At 25.3% G+C, this 17,416-nt stretch overlaps 2 protein-coding genes across 2 annotated transcripts; both read right to left on the bottom strand.

Annotated features, from left to right (window-relative positions):
• Positions 1–1,984: 1,984 nt before the first annotated feature.
• Positions 1,985–8,570, bottom strand: LOC128957155 (4-hydroxybutyrate coenzyme A transferase-like). The gene is made up of 5 exons (XM_054302877.1): positions 8,345–8,570; positions 6,280–6,705; positions 5,427–5,690; positions 3,392–3,637; positions 1,985–2,460 (listed from the first exon to the last, which is right to left on the bottom strand). Exons 1-5 carry the CDS (start codon positions 8,568–8,570, stop codon positions 2,144–2,146), a joined length of 1,479 nt encoding a protein of 492 aa, XP_054158852.1. The 3' UTR covers positions 1,985–2,143.
• Positions 8,571–9,867: 1,297 nt separating this feature from the next.
• Positions 9,868–15,549, bottom strand: LOC128957151 (4-hydroxybutyrate coenzyme A transferase-like). Its single transcript, XM_054302872.1, has 5 exons — positions 15,119–15,549; positions 11,580–12,005; positions 11,234–11,497; positions 10,851–11,096; positions 9,868–10,402 (listed from the first exon to the last, which is right to left on the bottom strand). Exons 1-5 carry the CDS (start codon positions 15,363–15,365, stop codon positions 10,086–10,088), a joined length of 1,500 nt encoding a protein of 499 aa, XP_054158847.1. The 5' UTR covers positions 15,366–15,549; the 3' UTR covers positions 9,868–10,085.
• Between the last annotated feature and the right edge of the window lie 1,867 nt (positions 15,550–17,416).

The following is a 17,416-nucleotide window of genomic DNA, read 5'->3' as shown; positions in this document are numbered from 1 at the left end:
AAATCGGTGATGACTGTCGCAGCAGAATAGGCCCAATGATAATGAGGTTAAGTTCGGACACTCAGTGAACACTCGCGATGAGATCGGGTCCTGAAATGGATGTGTAGTGTTGTCTTCATTGCCCAATTCGGCCCATATTCTCAATCGACGTAATTGCCGAAAGTGCCCGAACTGGTCAAACAGTAACCACTTGGTCTGGCCATTGTCATCGTCAGGTAAATTCAGGCGCCAATAGATATCAATACTACGCAACAGTGGACATCCGACGGCCAACTGTTTGTAGGCCATAACAAATCGGGGCGAATCGGGTGCCAAACCATTGGTCCAATCTTCCAAATGTCTAAACTCTCTTAAATTATCGGTCAATTGGTCGGCAATTGTCCGATAGATTTTAGTCAACTGTTCGGTATCTGAACCGTATGTCGTAAAACCAAATGACTGTAGCGTTTTGTTGTTAGCCGCCAATAGTTTCGGTAATTTTACGGCCCAATCATCGCTATGTAAACTCAAGTGCAAACGTGTCATATTGTTGACCAAACATTGACCGCCGTCGGCGTCGGCGGCAAACATATGATCAAATAACGAGCCGTATGTCCAACGAAACTCCAGTTCCCTGATATGGGTAAACACTGGCAATAGTTTATCGATTATGGCGTCTACTTCATCATCGCTGCCATTGTAATCACCGAAATCAATGAATCGGGTGATACGGTTAGAAAATTTTGTGGTAAATTTCCGAAATGTTTCACTGGTTAGTCGCCGGAAATCTAGGCTAACTATCGTAAGTTGTGGACAGTTATCGGTAATCGTATCGACCAATCGATTGTAGTCCCGATCGCTGACCAATTGAACCGTTTCTTCCAATTCGTCGTCATAATCGTTGTCTACTATATGTATGTCCAGTAAGTTTGGACACTTACCGAACAGTGCACAGACACCGTCTACATCACTGTTGTCCATCGGTTGATGACTAGACCGACGGCGGCGTATCCATTGAACAGTATAACCATTAGTGCTGTTGTTGTCGTCGTTGTCCTCAGGTTTGGCCATAACAACAGYCAAAAACAGTCGGGTTTGACCAATGAATATACACCGTTGAAACTGTTTGGACACACACTCTAGCCGTAGTCTATCGTCAATGGCCAGAGGTTTGAGCAGTAATTTGCATAAATCATCGCAAAATCGGTCGGCAAATGATGCCCGTGACGGGTGTTCCTCAATATTATCAGTGGTGGTGGGGGTGATAGTGGGGGACAACATATTAGGTAAGGGATGGTATCGATAATAGTTAGTAATAGTTATTACTTTGAAAATATATACTTATTTTTAACAGATATTTAATAGATATATATATTATTTGATAAAAAAAACACAAAAATTGATTTTCAATACAACTACTACTATAATATATGTCAAATAAAAGTGTATTACAATATATGAAAGCAATGCACAGGTAGTACAGGTAGTGCTGCACAGGTATTATTGATTTAGTTCAATGGTATGCAATGCCTGTATACCTGTATATTATTATTATGCAATGTATTGTGTATTATAAGTTAGTAGTAGTAGTTGTAAAATATAATGTAAATGTTGTAATAAAATAATTGTATTATAAAAATATTGTATTCATTTAGTTATTTATTTATTTATTATTTTTTTTTAAAATTATTATTATTATTATTAGTAGTAAAAAGTTATTTACATACAGTATATACATCTGTATATCTACTGTATTGTATATATTATAATAATAATAAATTTAATGTAAAATTATTAATATTATTATTATTAAACTATTTTAATATATTCAAAAAAATATAAAAACATTAAACTTATTTAATTTTGATACTAATTTTTTTTAAAAATATAAATTAGAAAATTAAAAAAAAAATTAAATAAGTTTAATTAAATTGACAATAATATAGATTAAATTTTTTTTTAAAACATAATATATATATGTAATAAATAATAAATAAATGTTGGGTTAGTGAGTGAGTGAGTGATAGACAAAGAGAGAGAGACAGAGACAGAGAGAGAGACAGAGAGATACAGAGAGAGAGAGAGAGAGAGAGAGAGAGAGAGAGAGAGAGAGAGAGAGAGAGAGAGAGAGAGAGAGACACAGAGAGAGAGAGAGAGAGAGTACCTAATCGGGTGATGGCATACAATTCAATCGTTCGTAGGCCGCCTTCTCCAGCGATTCCCGATAGTCGGGATGGGCTAACCTAATCAGTTCGTAGGCTCGTTGTCGGTAGTTTTTACCAAACAACTGTCCGATACCATACTCGGTAACCATATAGTGTACATGAGCTCTAGTAGATACTACACCAGCACCCAGTTTCAAGTAGGGGACAATTTTTGATTCGCCTTTAGTAGTTATCGACGGCATGGCCAGTATAGGCCGTCCTTTGCCGTCCAGTGCATTGGCTGCACCTCTCAAAAATTCTACCTGTCCACCGAAACCTATATATTATAAAAATAAATATTAATATATTTTATGGTTAAGTTAGCTAACAATATGTATATTCCTTATACAATATATATATATACACACAAAGATACACACACATAGATATACACACATAGATATACACACATAGATATGCACACATAGATACACACACATAGACATACACAAACACATAGACACACACATACATACACACACATACATACACACACATACACACACACATACACACACATACACACACATACACACACATACACAGACATACACACACACATACACACACACACACACACATCCACATACATACACATACATACACATACACACACATACACACACATACACACACATACACATACATACACACACACACACACACACACACACACACACACATACATACACATACACACACACATAGATATACACACATAGATATGCACACATAGATACACACACATAGACATACACAAACACATAGACACACACATACATACACACACATACATACACACACACACACACACATACACACACATACACACACATACACAAACATACACACACACATACACACACACACACACACATACACATACACACACATACACACACATACACACACATACACACACACACACACACACACATACACACACATACACATACATACACACACACACACACACATACATACACATACACACACATACATACACACACATACACACACATACACAAACATACACACACACATACACACACACACACACACACACACACATACATACATACACATACACACACATACACACACATACACACACATACACAGTATATATAGTATATGATATATGTTTAGCTAAGCGCACACACACCCTATATATCTATCTATAATATATAGTATTATTAACCCCATACCTGAATAAACCCTGGTACCAATAGAGTCGGCACATACCTGGCCAACAATGTCCACTTCAAGACACGAATTAATAGCGGTAACCATCGGATTCTGGGCAATATTGAACTCRTTGTTTACATAGTCAATGGACATCATTGTTACCGACGGGTTGTCATCTAAAAAATCCCACAATTTTTTCGTTCCCATTGTAAACGATGCGGTTATCCGACCCGTTTGTAAACGTTTATATCGATTGGTTATTACACCTATAATTTTAAAAATAATTTGGAAATTTAATTATTTTATATTTGAAATTTAAAAATTAAAAAATAATTATAAATGATTTTGTATACAGAAAAAWTTATTTATTATTTATTAAYTTTTTTTATAATTATTATTATTATTATTATTATGTAATGAATGAAAATAAAATTTAATGATAAATAATTTAAACAATATTTTTAAAAAAAGTATTTTATATTTAAATTTTTAATTAATTTTTTTTCATAACAAYAATTATATATTATAGTAAAATTTCTGTAGAAAGTTTCCTAWATAATTATTAGGAAATATATATCTATATATATGTATATATATAACTGGTATATATAATTTATAATTAATTTAAAGTTTAATATAATTATAAATTATTAATAATAGTATTTATATAAAGTTATCAATTAATTTAATTTTTTTTATATATGATATAAATATTTTATAAACTGTAACTATTTAATATATTTATTTATATATTAATTATATTAATTACAGTTTTCACTAAAACAATAGGAAAAGAAAATTAGGCCCAAATTATTATAAATTATTATTAAATTAATTTTTATTATATATGACACTCACCCACCCATTAGACAAAAAATTTTTAGCCACCCCTACASCCAAATTTTTATTTACTATTACTATTATTTTTTTAAATATAAATAATTAGAAAAATTGAATTTCTAGAAAATAAATTTAAAAAATAAATTAATATATATATATATATAAATTATTATTTGYTATATTATTGTATTAATAATAATAGTATTMATTTAATTAAATATATATATATACTGTATTTGCATATATATATATATATATATATATATATATATATATATATATATATATAGTTTTATATAAATATTTTTACAAACTGTAACTATTTAATAAATTTATTTATATTATTATTATATTGAATAAAGTGTATATAATATTAATAGATTGCTCGCGTATTAGGGAATTATTAGTAAAATATAATTTTAATTAAATTTTTATTAACAATTTATTTTTTTAAAAAAATACAATTGAAATCTATGACATCTACCTATTGACTCAATTTTTTTAGCCACCCCTATAGCCCACCCACCCGGATAATCTAATATGTGATTAATTAATTTTTAAATATATATATATATATATAATTTTATATAAATAACTGTAACTATTTAATAGAGTTATTTATATATTAATTATATTTATTATAGTTTACATTAAAATAATAGATAACACCTGTTAGGCTGAAATTATTATAAATTATTATTTTTAATATATTTATTTTATTTTTATTATATATAAATAATTCAAACTTTTTTGACACCCACCCACACATTAGACTAAATTTTTTTAGCAACATTGACTTTCTAGAAAATAACTAAAAAGTTAAAATAATWTTTATATATTTATAATTTATAAATTATTATATTAATAATAGTAGTATTAATTTAATTAAATATATATATATATATATATATAGTTTTATATAAATATTTTTACAAACTGTAACTATTTAATAAATTTATTTATATTATAATTATATTGAATAAAGTGTATATAATATAAATAGCCSGTATATTTTAGAAAATTATTATAATTTAAAATTTTATTTACTATAATTTTTTGTTGTTAACAATTGAAACCTATAACATACAGATACCCCTCTACCCTCCCCCACCATTGATTAATTACTCAATTTATTTAGCTACCCCCACCCCCGCCCGGCAAACCACTAGGATTTSTATGATAATGATAGRATAGGATAGGATATGGAGGACATACCTAAATTGCACAGATCGACCACACCGTCGGAAAACATTTCCGTATGAACTCCCAGATCCCGRTGACCGGTAAGCATAGCGAGTACAATATCGGGTAGATTACCGATACCCATCTGAATGGTCGAACCGTTTTCAACTAGATTTTCGGCAATCAATTTGCCGATTGCCAACTCAATCCGGGTCTTGCGTTTGGTCCCGTACTCGGGTARTGGCATATCTCCCGSGACTAGTGCTGCAAATCGGGATTCATGTACAATGGCGTGACCTGTGGGGGTACGGGTATAACCAAAAAAAATATTATTATTATTATTATACACTAATGTAAGAGAAAGTTGTATATAATTTTGTTAAACAATTTTATAAATATTTTTTCTAATAATTAAATACAAGTATTATTTTTAATTATTTTTAAATACAGTCTATTATATACTTTAGAAATATAAATAAATAAATATTGTATTTAATTTGTTTTTATATAAATTATAAATAAATTATTAATTTAAAAAAGATAATGACATTATTTTTAAATTATAAGTAAATTATTAGTAAAATATTGATATTATTTTTAACTATTATATTAAATGTAAATATAATGTGTATTAGAAAAAAAAATTAAATAAACTTTTTTTTAAAAATAAATTAATATATAATAAAAACTTTATATATAACTAAATTAATAAATTAAATTAAAAAAATCGAAAATAAAGTCAAAACTAAATGATTTAATATTAAAATCAAACTCAAAAAATAAAATAAAATAAAAATACTATAAATTTGTTGTTAACTGCAGTTATTTTTTTTTAAAAATTTATCAAGGTAGTATTATTTTAGTACAAATGTACGGGTATACTGACCACTGGTTCGGGGCATTTGCTGGTTGACCTGACCGATAACATGTTTGGCGCACTGGACAGCTGCACGGGCCACGTCTACCGACGTACCCAACGAGTGGTAGCCATGTTTATCGGCGGGTGTTACCGATACCAGTGCCACATCCAAACCTATAACACCCGTATAAAACAGTTTGGGTATATCACTGAGGAATACCGGGGTATAATCCGATCGTCCATCGCATACAGATTGACGACAATTACCGCCCGTAAACAACGAGTTTGATCGGAATATATCGGCCATTTCTGGCCGGTTATAGTCGGCGTCGCCCGACGTATGCGTATGATGTACCCGTATGTTACGTAATCGGTGGTCGAGGCCATGTCGGGCCAGTGCCTGAACCAGTAGCCGGGGTGTAGCGGCAGCACTGTGCACAAACACGTGGTCACCTATTTAAATATTAATTATTTAATTAATTGATCAAGGTTAAACTTCAAATTTTTGTTTAGTATTATAATATTAATCATGCATTATATATATATTAATATATAGGGGTAGTTCATATAATACGTTCAAACTTGATGGGGGGGGGTGGGGGTTTGCTAAAGCAAACTTTTACAAAAGAGGGGGAGAGGAGGGGTAGAAACTTTTGAACTTAGATAATATATTATTTCTTAGTGATGGGGGTGGGGTGGGGTGGGGATAAGCGCGGTTAAGGAAATGCAAACGTATTTTTTTGACTACATGCTAACAATTGCTAACATAGGGTCGAGAGGGGGGGTGGTTTAGATTTCTTTAGAAATTCGAACGTAATATGTGAATCGTTCCATATCTAAATAAATTATCCACAAAAAACACACTAATCTATAGTACAGTACTGTATATATATAAATAAATTAGTATCTATTTTGTTAATTAATAAATAAATTTAATTAAAAAAATATTTATAATTTTTATATATATATATATATATAAATATACTGAATGTTTCTCATTTGCTTAATTTTTTAGTTAAATAATTTTAATTATATTTATGAAAAATAATTCTATGTAATTATTTACAGTTTTTTTTACAAAAATAAAATATATAATTTAAATAATTTAAAATACAAGATAGTTAAATTTTTTTGTAAAAATCATTAAAAATAAATTTTTAATTTATTAATTAACAATAATTTTTTTTGGATTTATATTTTCACATTTTATTCATATGAATATTTAAATGATTAAATAATACTAATTTTTTCCCAATAATAATAAAACATTTTAAACTATTAATAAATATAATTTTATTGAATAGATTAGTCAGAAAATAAAATTATTGATTGAAATTATTCACATTTTATATGTACTGTATTTTATAGTTTAATAGTTGAAAATATTTTATGTAAAATTTTATATCTAACGGTCAATTATTTTTTAACCCTGTATCTATATTTGTTAAACACATACACACACTGACACATACACACTGACACATACACACTGACCCATACACACTGACACATACACACTGACACATACACACTGACACATACACACTGACACATACACACTGACACATACACACTGACACATACACACTGACACATACACACTGACACATACACACTGACACATACACACTAATACATACATAAATACATATAATATATTGAACTTTATTATACATAATAAACTGTTAGATTATTTATTGACATTTAAACAATTTTTTTTAAATAAATATATATTTTATTTAAAAATACTCAATTAGATAAGTATAACGGTTTCAAATTTATTAACTGTAAATTTTCGTGGAAACTTTCTTGTATTACTGTGTATTTTATTTAATATTTTCAAATACAGTAGTTATAACAGTAATTATTATTATTATTATTATTATTAATATCTCAATCAATCAATCAATTTTAAAATTAACATGCTAAAAAATTACTATTTATTTATTTATTTAATTAATTATTATTATTATTTATACTGTAATACTACTAATACTACTAATATTACTTCAAATTAATTAATTAATTAAAAACTTTAAAATAATAATAATAATAATTATTATTATTATTATTAGTATCAATCCATACATACCTGACTTGACAACACTGACGGCCTCATCGGCGGACATCCACTTCGGTTTGCGGTCGGGTATGACTTGTGTCAGATCAGTAGCATTGGTATAATGATAGTACTGTCGACTACTATGTTGAGCACCACCACCACCACCATCACCAACAATAACTACCGGTGCTCTACTATACTGACCAATAGTATTGTAATAATTTTTCAAAATTGATAATCTTTTAATCGATGACATAGTTTATAATAATAATTATTAATTATTAATTAATTTTATAAATATTAATTGAGTACTAATTAGTATTTAAAAAATCTATTTGTTTATTTAAACAAAATTATCTTGATCAATTATAGTTTTAGGATTTTAAAAAAAATTAATTAATTTATTTTTTAAAAATAATTATATAATTAAATTAAATTTTTAGTATCAATAGCTAATAACATATAAATACAATAATTTCTCTGAAATAATATTTATTATTAAACAAAAACAATCAAAAAAATTATTGCATTTAATTTAATTGCTGTGGTTTTTATCAATTTTTACTATTAATATATTTATGATAATAATAATAATAATAATAATATTAGAAAAATAAAATAAAATTTTAATACCAAACAATTAGATTTCAAAACTACTAAATTGATAATAATATTTATTTATTATATTAATAGTTTTATATTATAATATAATGTAAAACTGTTATTAATATAATAAAGTTTATAATAAGATAGTAGTGTTTATTACTTTATTAAGTAGTATTAAAATAATTTCAATATAATTTAAATCATTGTTATATACAGTATATATATTATAGTTTATTAATTAAATTAATTTAAAAACAAATATTTTTTTAAAAAAAATCATGTTTTTAATGAAAAATCACAAATTTTATTTCAAATTCAATTTTTTAAAACATTGGTCTAAATTAATTTTTACAATTTTTTTAGCACCTAGAATAATTAAATAAAACAAACAAATAAAAATAAAATTTTTTATAATAATTAATAATAATAATTAAATTTTGAGCTAAATTTTGTCAAAATAATAATAATAATAATAAATTTAATAATGATTTCAATTTTTTTTTTTGAATTAATAATTTCCAAAAAATATAATGGTATTTATAATTATTTATCAATTAATATAATTTTTAAAACTAAAATTTTTTTATCATTATTAGTATTATTTGCATTTGTATTTTTTGGACAAATTTATATATAATATATATATTAAATATAATATATATAAATTAAATGCAAATATATTTAACTATATATTTTTTTTGCCAGTATATGTATGTATGGTTTGTATGTCTATCAAAAAAATAGTGTCTAATATTAATAATAGTACAATAACTTTGCTTCATGGTAATTTTTTTTAATAATTTTTTTAATTATTTTAATTAGATATCTAAATATAATAGTTTTTTTGTAAGTACCGGTAATTGAAATATTTGTTCAAAAAAAAATAATTGCTATTAAATATGAGATTATTATTGTCTATTTAAGTGATTATATTATAAACTAATTTATTTAACAAAAAAAACAAAATTAAAAATAAAATTTAATTTTGTATATTTTTAATTGTATTTTAAATATTTCTAACTAACTATTGATTTTGTTGTTGTAGTGTTTTAAAAATAATAATAATAATAATTTTTTTTAGGTAATTGTGTGATATAGCGAGTGAGTGAGTGGTTGGTTGGTTGGGTGGGTGGGTGAGTGAGAGATAGAGAGATAGACGGACGTCCTAATCGGGTGATGGCATACATTTCAATCGCTCGTAGGCAGCCTTTTCCAGGGCTTCTCTATGTTTGGGATGGGCTATATTGATCAGTGCGTAGGCACGCTGTCTATAGTTACGGCCAAACAGTTCGGCAATACCGAACTCGGTGACCAAATAGTGTAGGTGTGCCCGTGTGGTGACAACGCCGGCACCCGGTTTCAGTATGGGTACGATTTTCGATTCGCCTTTACTAGTTAGGGAACCCATAGCCAGTATAGGCTTTCCTTTACCGTCCAGGCCGTTGGCTGCACCGCGTAAAAAGTCTACCTGTCCACCGAAACCTATATATATATAAAACAAATAATTGTTATATGTGTATATACTATAATACCAGTATATATATATATATGAACTATCGGTATATTCATATTACACACACACATGCACACACTCATACATACACATACATACACACATACATACACATACATATACATACATATACATACATATACATACACATACATACACATACATACACATACATACACATACATACACATACATACACATACATACACATACATACACATACATACACATACATACACATACATACACATACATACACATACACATACATACACATACATACACATATACACACATATACACACATATACACACATATACACACATATACACACATACACACACATACATACACACACACATACATACACATACACACATACATACATACTCATACATACACAAACACACACATACCTGAGTAAACCCTGGTCCCAATAGAGTCGGAACAAACTTGGCCAACAATGTCCACTTCAATACACGAATTAATAGCCGTAACTTTGGGATTCTGGGCAATATTGGCCTCGTTGTTGACATAGTCGATGCCCATCATAGTCAGGTAAGGGTTGTCGTCCATCCAATTGAACAGTTTGTTGCTACCGATACAGAATGAGGCCGTAATCAGACCGGTTTGTAGTTTTTTGAATCGATTGGTAATAACACCTATTGATTGATTGAGGTAAAGGACAGGTAGGTAAGGGAGAGAGAGAGAGAGAGAGAGAGAGAGAGAATTATTAGACATGTTATGCAAAAAATGTTTGGTCGGTATATTTATATTGTGTTGTGTTGAGGACACGGACCTAAATTAAACAGATCGACCACACCGTCGGAAAACATTTCCGAATGTACCCCGAGATCCTTGTGCTGAGTACAGTCAAGCAGTACGGCATCGGGTATGGCACCGATACCCATTTGCATTGTAGCACCGTCTTCGACCAGATTTTCGGCAATCAGTTTACCGATTTGTTTTTCAACATCAGTCAAGCCTTTGGATTTGTGCTCCGGGATGGGTAGCTCTCCTTCGACCAGTGCATCGAAATGCGATGTATGGACAATAGCGTGACCTACCAGTGCGTATAACAACAAACAATAATAATCGGTAATTAGATACTACAATAATCAATCGGTAATAGCGGTGTAACTGACCACTAGTCCGAGGCAACAGGGGGTTGACTTGACCGACAATATACTTGCTATGCTGTAGGGCTGCCCGGGCCACGTCTACCGACGTTCCCAGCGAATGATAGCCATGTTTATCGGCCGGTGTCACCTGCATGAGGGCTACGTCAGGTTTGACAATGCCTTTGTAGAAAATTTTCGGTATATCCCCCAGGAATATGGGGGTAAAATCCGATCGACCGTCGGCTATCGATTGGCGACAGTTGGCACCGGTAAACAAGGAGTTTGAACGRAATATACCGGCAAATTCGGGTCCATTATATTCACCGGCACCTTCCGTATGTATATGATGTACGCGTACGTCCCGGAGTTGGGCCTTTTTGCCGTAAGCGGCCAGTGCCGGTACCAGTACACGTGGCGTAGCGGCCGCCCCATGAATGAACACGTGATCGCCTGTAAAAATTAAATATAAATTAATTAATTAAAATATTTATTATAAGTTTATAATTTTTTTCTTAATTTTATAAAACTAATAATAATAATAATAATAATAGTAATTTTGTTGTGGGGGTGCAAAATAAATAAATATAAAAAAAATAGGTACATGCTAAAAATATTTAAATCTATAAATTTTTTAATAAATTCAAAATATTCCAACTAAAATAATTATTATGTATTTTACTAAAAAATAACAAATTAATTATTATTATTTTTTTTAAATAAAAAATTTATTTTGTATATGCATAATTAAATTATAATTTGTCAGTCATTTTTTTTAAGTTAAAATATTTTTAAATACTAAATTATATCACTAATAATAATTAAATAATTACAATTAAAATTACAACTTAATTAAAACTATTGAATATTTCAACAACAAATTTGCGTTTTTTTAAATTAATTATTTTGTTTACAAATTATTTGAATTGTACGATAAAATATAATATACTGTATATATATATATATATATGATAATCAATTTCCTTAATAATAAATAATAATATATTTTTATTTATTTATTTGAAAATTTTATTATATATCTAATCGGGAGGTCTAAAGTTTAGTAAACTGTACTGTATTATGACACCCGCCACTGACCCGTCCCCTCCTATCTAATCAATGTATAGATATATAACTGTCAAAAAATAATATGATTTAAACATATTTAATTTATATTTGATAATATAATAAATTGATAAATATATATACATAAATATAAAATAAAATTGTATATAAATTAATTCCTAAATAATAATAATAATATGATATTATTATTAACAATAACTATTGATATTATAAAAATTATCAAGGTTATTGACAATTATTATTATTATTATTTAAGTACATTACTAGGTCATTTAATTAGTTATATAAATAAAAACAATTATTTAATAATATTAATATTATATGAAAATCCCTAGTAATAGATATACTATGAGATATATTTATCATATATTTTTTCATAAAAAAAACTAAATAAAATTTTTGTACTTTATATTTGTTTATTATTATTAATAATAATTTTAATAATATTTGTCATTCATTATATCAAATATGAGTTTTTGAACTTTGAATTAATTTTTTGTTTAATTTAATTTTATTTATTATTATTTTTTGTATTAATTTTTATAATTAACACACAAAATATCACTACTATGTCAAATGATTTTCCCATTGATTTAAAAAAAACTAAAGATATTTAAAAAAATAGATAAATAATTAATATTTTAAAAAATTAATTTTTAAATCAAACAAAAATGAAAATTTTAAGGAAATAAAAATACAGTATTTTTAAAATACCATAAATATATTTAGTAGTCATTCAAATAAAAAAATTATTTATATTATAATATCTGAGATAATATAAAAGTAATAAAAATAAAAAATACTAAATTAAAAGGAAATTACTAAAAAATATCAATAATAAAAAAATGGAAAAAACTGTTTTTGAAATCATATGATCTCTGAATACATATACTGTATATATATATATATATATTAATAAAAACCAAAAAATAATTTATTTTTATAAATATACAAAAAAATATGTGACATATAAATACTTAACAGTCATCTAATTAAGCAATAATTGTTTGTTTGAAACAAAAATATCAATCCATCTTAGACGAAAACATGGCCAGCATTGATGTCCTCTATCCCGAAGGTTTTGTCTTCCAGCAAGACAATGCCAGTGCATAACAACAAAATCAGTATATATGTTATATTAGTATTACAATTGAAATACAGCCAAAACTAAAATAATTTTTAGAAAAGTGTAAAAAAAATTAATTATTAATTTTGATTATTTTATTATTATATATATTTATTCTAAAAATTTCAAACAAATATATATATATAATAAAAAACTTTTATTTTTATAAATATACAAAAAATATGTGTATAACACAAAATAATTGTTTTGAAACAAAAATAATACAATTTTTGTTATAAAATAAATAATAATAAAATAATTGTTCAAAAAATAAATAAATAAAATTTAAAACAAAAATATTAATAATAACTTTAGTAAATAAAATGTATATTTTTTAAACAATAAATTTTTAAATTATTATTAATATTAATAATAAAATTCTATTAATTGTTTTAATTATTAAATATTCATATATTTATATTTATTGTCATATAGTATTTWATAATAACTGTAATTATAAATAAAGTAATTTAATAAACAATTAGTTTAACAAATATTTTTATATAATATATTTTTCAATGACATTATATCTACAATATATATATACATTGATATAYATTTWTTAAATATAAAAATAAAATATGTGCTAGGTCATCTAAAAAAAATACTGAGAATATCTCAATCAATCAATCATTGATATTTTTAAAAAAATTAGCATGCTAAAAATTTATTTATTTATTTATTATATAGTATACTGTAATACTATTAATATATTACTTCAAATTAATTAATTAAAACTAATAATAATTATTATTATAATTATTACTATTTATTATAATTACTATTATTATTATTATTTATTATTATAATTATTACTATTTATTATAATTACTATTATTATTATTATTTATTATTATAATTATTACTATTTATTATTATTATTATTATTATTATTACTGTAATACTACTACTAGTACTACTACTAATATTACTTCAAATTAGTTAATTAAAACTTATAATAATAATTATTATTACTATTTATTATTAGTATTATTAATAATACTGTAATACTACTACTACTACTACTAATAATAATAATAATAATAATAATAATAATAATAATATTACTTCAAAATAGTTAATTAATTAATTAATTAAAACTTATAATAATAATAATAATTATTATTACTATTTATTATTATTATTATTACTATTTATTATTATTATTATTACTATTTATTATAATTATTATAATTATTACTATTTATTATTATTATTATTATTATACTGTAATACTACTACTACTACTACTACTACTAMTATTACTTAAAATTAATTAATTAATTAATTAAAAACTTAATAATAATAATAATAATAATTATTATTATTATYAAATCAATCCATACATACATACCTGACTTGACAACACTGACGGCCTCTTCGGCGGACATCCACTTAGGTTTGCGGTCGGGTATGGCGTGTGTCGGTTCATTGCAATAGGAATAGTAGTGCCGCCGTCGGTCACCACCGYCAACACCACTGCCGCCAACACTGGCCGCTATACCCGTCGGTAATCGGCGGCCACTACTACCAGTAGTATAACAGTAGCGCAACATTAATGTTGTCCTCATAGTTGTCGACAACGATATGTTTGATGCCATTAATAGTTAATTAAATAATAACTTTTATTTCTCAACACAATTAAAGTGTTAAATATTTAATTTATTTTAATTTTACAGTTTTATCACTACTTGTATTATAAAAAAACACAACAAATAATATATTTTAAACACTATTTTAAATGCCAACTAAACACAGATACTAATACATACATACATATAGTGTGCACACAATTACTGTATATTTATTTTATTTTATTATTTTATATAATAAATCAAATTTGAAAAAAAAATAAAATAAAATTTTTAATTTCAATATTGAATTATTGAATATAAATATTTTTCTGTACAGTATTTAAACATTTATATAATAAATTTTTTTTATATATACAAGTATTTATAGTGTACTGTATTGTCAATGTAACAAAAATTTATGTGTGCATGTGTTTTGTGTTTGTTATAATAAATAGTACCAAATTATCACTGCTTTACCAGTAGATCATTTGGTCCTATTTTTAGATACAAATAGTTAGCTAAAAAAAATACTAAATACAACTACTTATATACAGTACATAAAGTTAGCAAAAAAATAATTAAAAATAATTATTACTGTTTAGAAAAATATAATTAATATATTTTATAATTTTAAAACAAAAATTGATACCAAAAGTAAACAGTATATAAATATTATTATTATTATTATTATTTTTATTTTTAAAATAAACTACAATCTATTTGTGATATTCAATAAATATATGTTATTTATTACATGTATAAATAGTTTAGTATTTTTACTGTATATATATTTACAGTAACTATGCTGTACTGTAGCTATTTATTTTTTTAAAAAAAATAATTGCGTAATTTATTTAATTACCTTGATGAAAATATTTGCCATTTATTTATTTATTTTTTAACTAAAATATTATAGATTTCAATCACTAGATGTCATATAATATTACATTATAAATATTTTTTTTTTTTTGAAAAATAGCGGGTTATTTAAAAATATTATTTTTTTAATATTAATTTTTTTAGATAAAAATATTTATATTATTTAATATAAATTATTACATAAAATATCAATTGTTAAAATTGTTAAAAATTATTATTAATATATATATATATATATATATTATACTTAAAAAAATATTATCATATAATAAGTTTGATTAATAATTAAGTTATTTTTTATGATTATATTATTACTATTATATAATTAATATATTTTTTTATATTATATTATACATATAAATAATAGTTTATTTTATTTATGTTTTTTATATTTTCATTTTAAAAATTTAATATATTTTTAAAGTATTATCTTTTATAATGATATTATTAATTGAGAAAAGTTTTTATTTATTTATGGTTTTATAATTATTTAGTTGCGAATAACTTAATTAATTTAATAATATAATTATTATTTAAAGAAAAAAATAATATATTTTTGTTTGTTTTTTATTTATAGATTTATTTTATGTGTATTATATATATATAACGTTATATTACTTATATAAATAACTAAATTATAATATATATGAGAAAACAAATATTGTATTATTAAATAAATTTCATATATAAAAAACACAATTTTTAGTATACAGTATACACACATACACACAAAATATCATATATTTATGAGTGATATTAATATTATTAGATAAAAATATAATTTCAATATACAGTAATATATATACTATATATTATCACATATATATAGTTAAAAGATTTTTTTTTTGTTTTAATATATATTTTTTTCCTATTTTTCTTGTTTTACTTACATTTCTCTCTCTCTTTCTCTCTCTCTCTCTCTCTCTCTCTCTCTCTCTCTCTCTCTCTCTCTCTGCTCTGCTCTTTGTCTTTGCATTTGTGATTTTTACTGCAATTTTTGCAGAAAGAAATTTTCAGTGTTCAGTGGGTTAGAAAATCGCAATGAAATACGAGAAACACACACACACTTACTCACTCACTCACTCGCTTACAAGCACTGGTAGGTTAGAGGGATTGACATCTCTCTCTCTCTCTCTCTCTCTCTCTCTCACTGAGAAATTGGTATCTTTGCAACAGCTGGTCATCTCATATCTACCACC

Source organism: Oppia nitens, unplaced genomic scaffold (assembly GCF_028296485.1).
Source record: "Oppia nitens isolate AA-2021 unplaced genomic scaffold, nextdenovo-longstitch-racon4-pilon3 scaffold37_pilon_pilon_pilon, whole genome shotgun sequence".
Lineage (NCBI taxonomy): Eukaryota > Metazoa > Arthropoda > Arachnida > Sarcoptiformes > Oppiidae > Oppia > Oppia nitens.
Note: the sequence above shows the minus strand (reverse complement) of the source record. Positions and strands in the feature narration are given on the sequence as shown.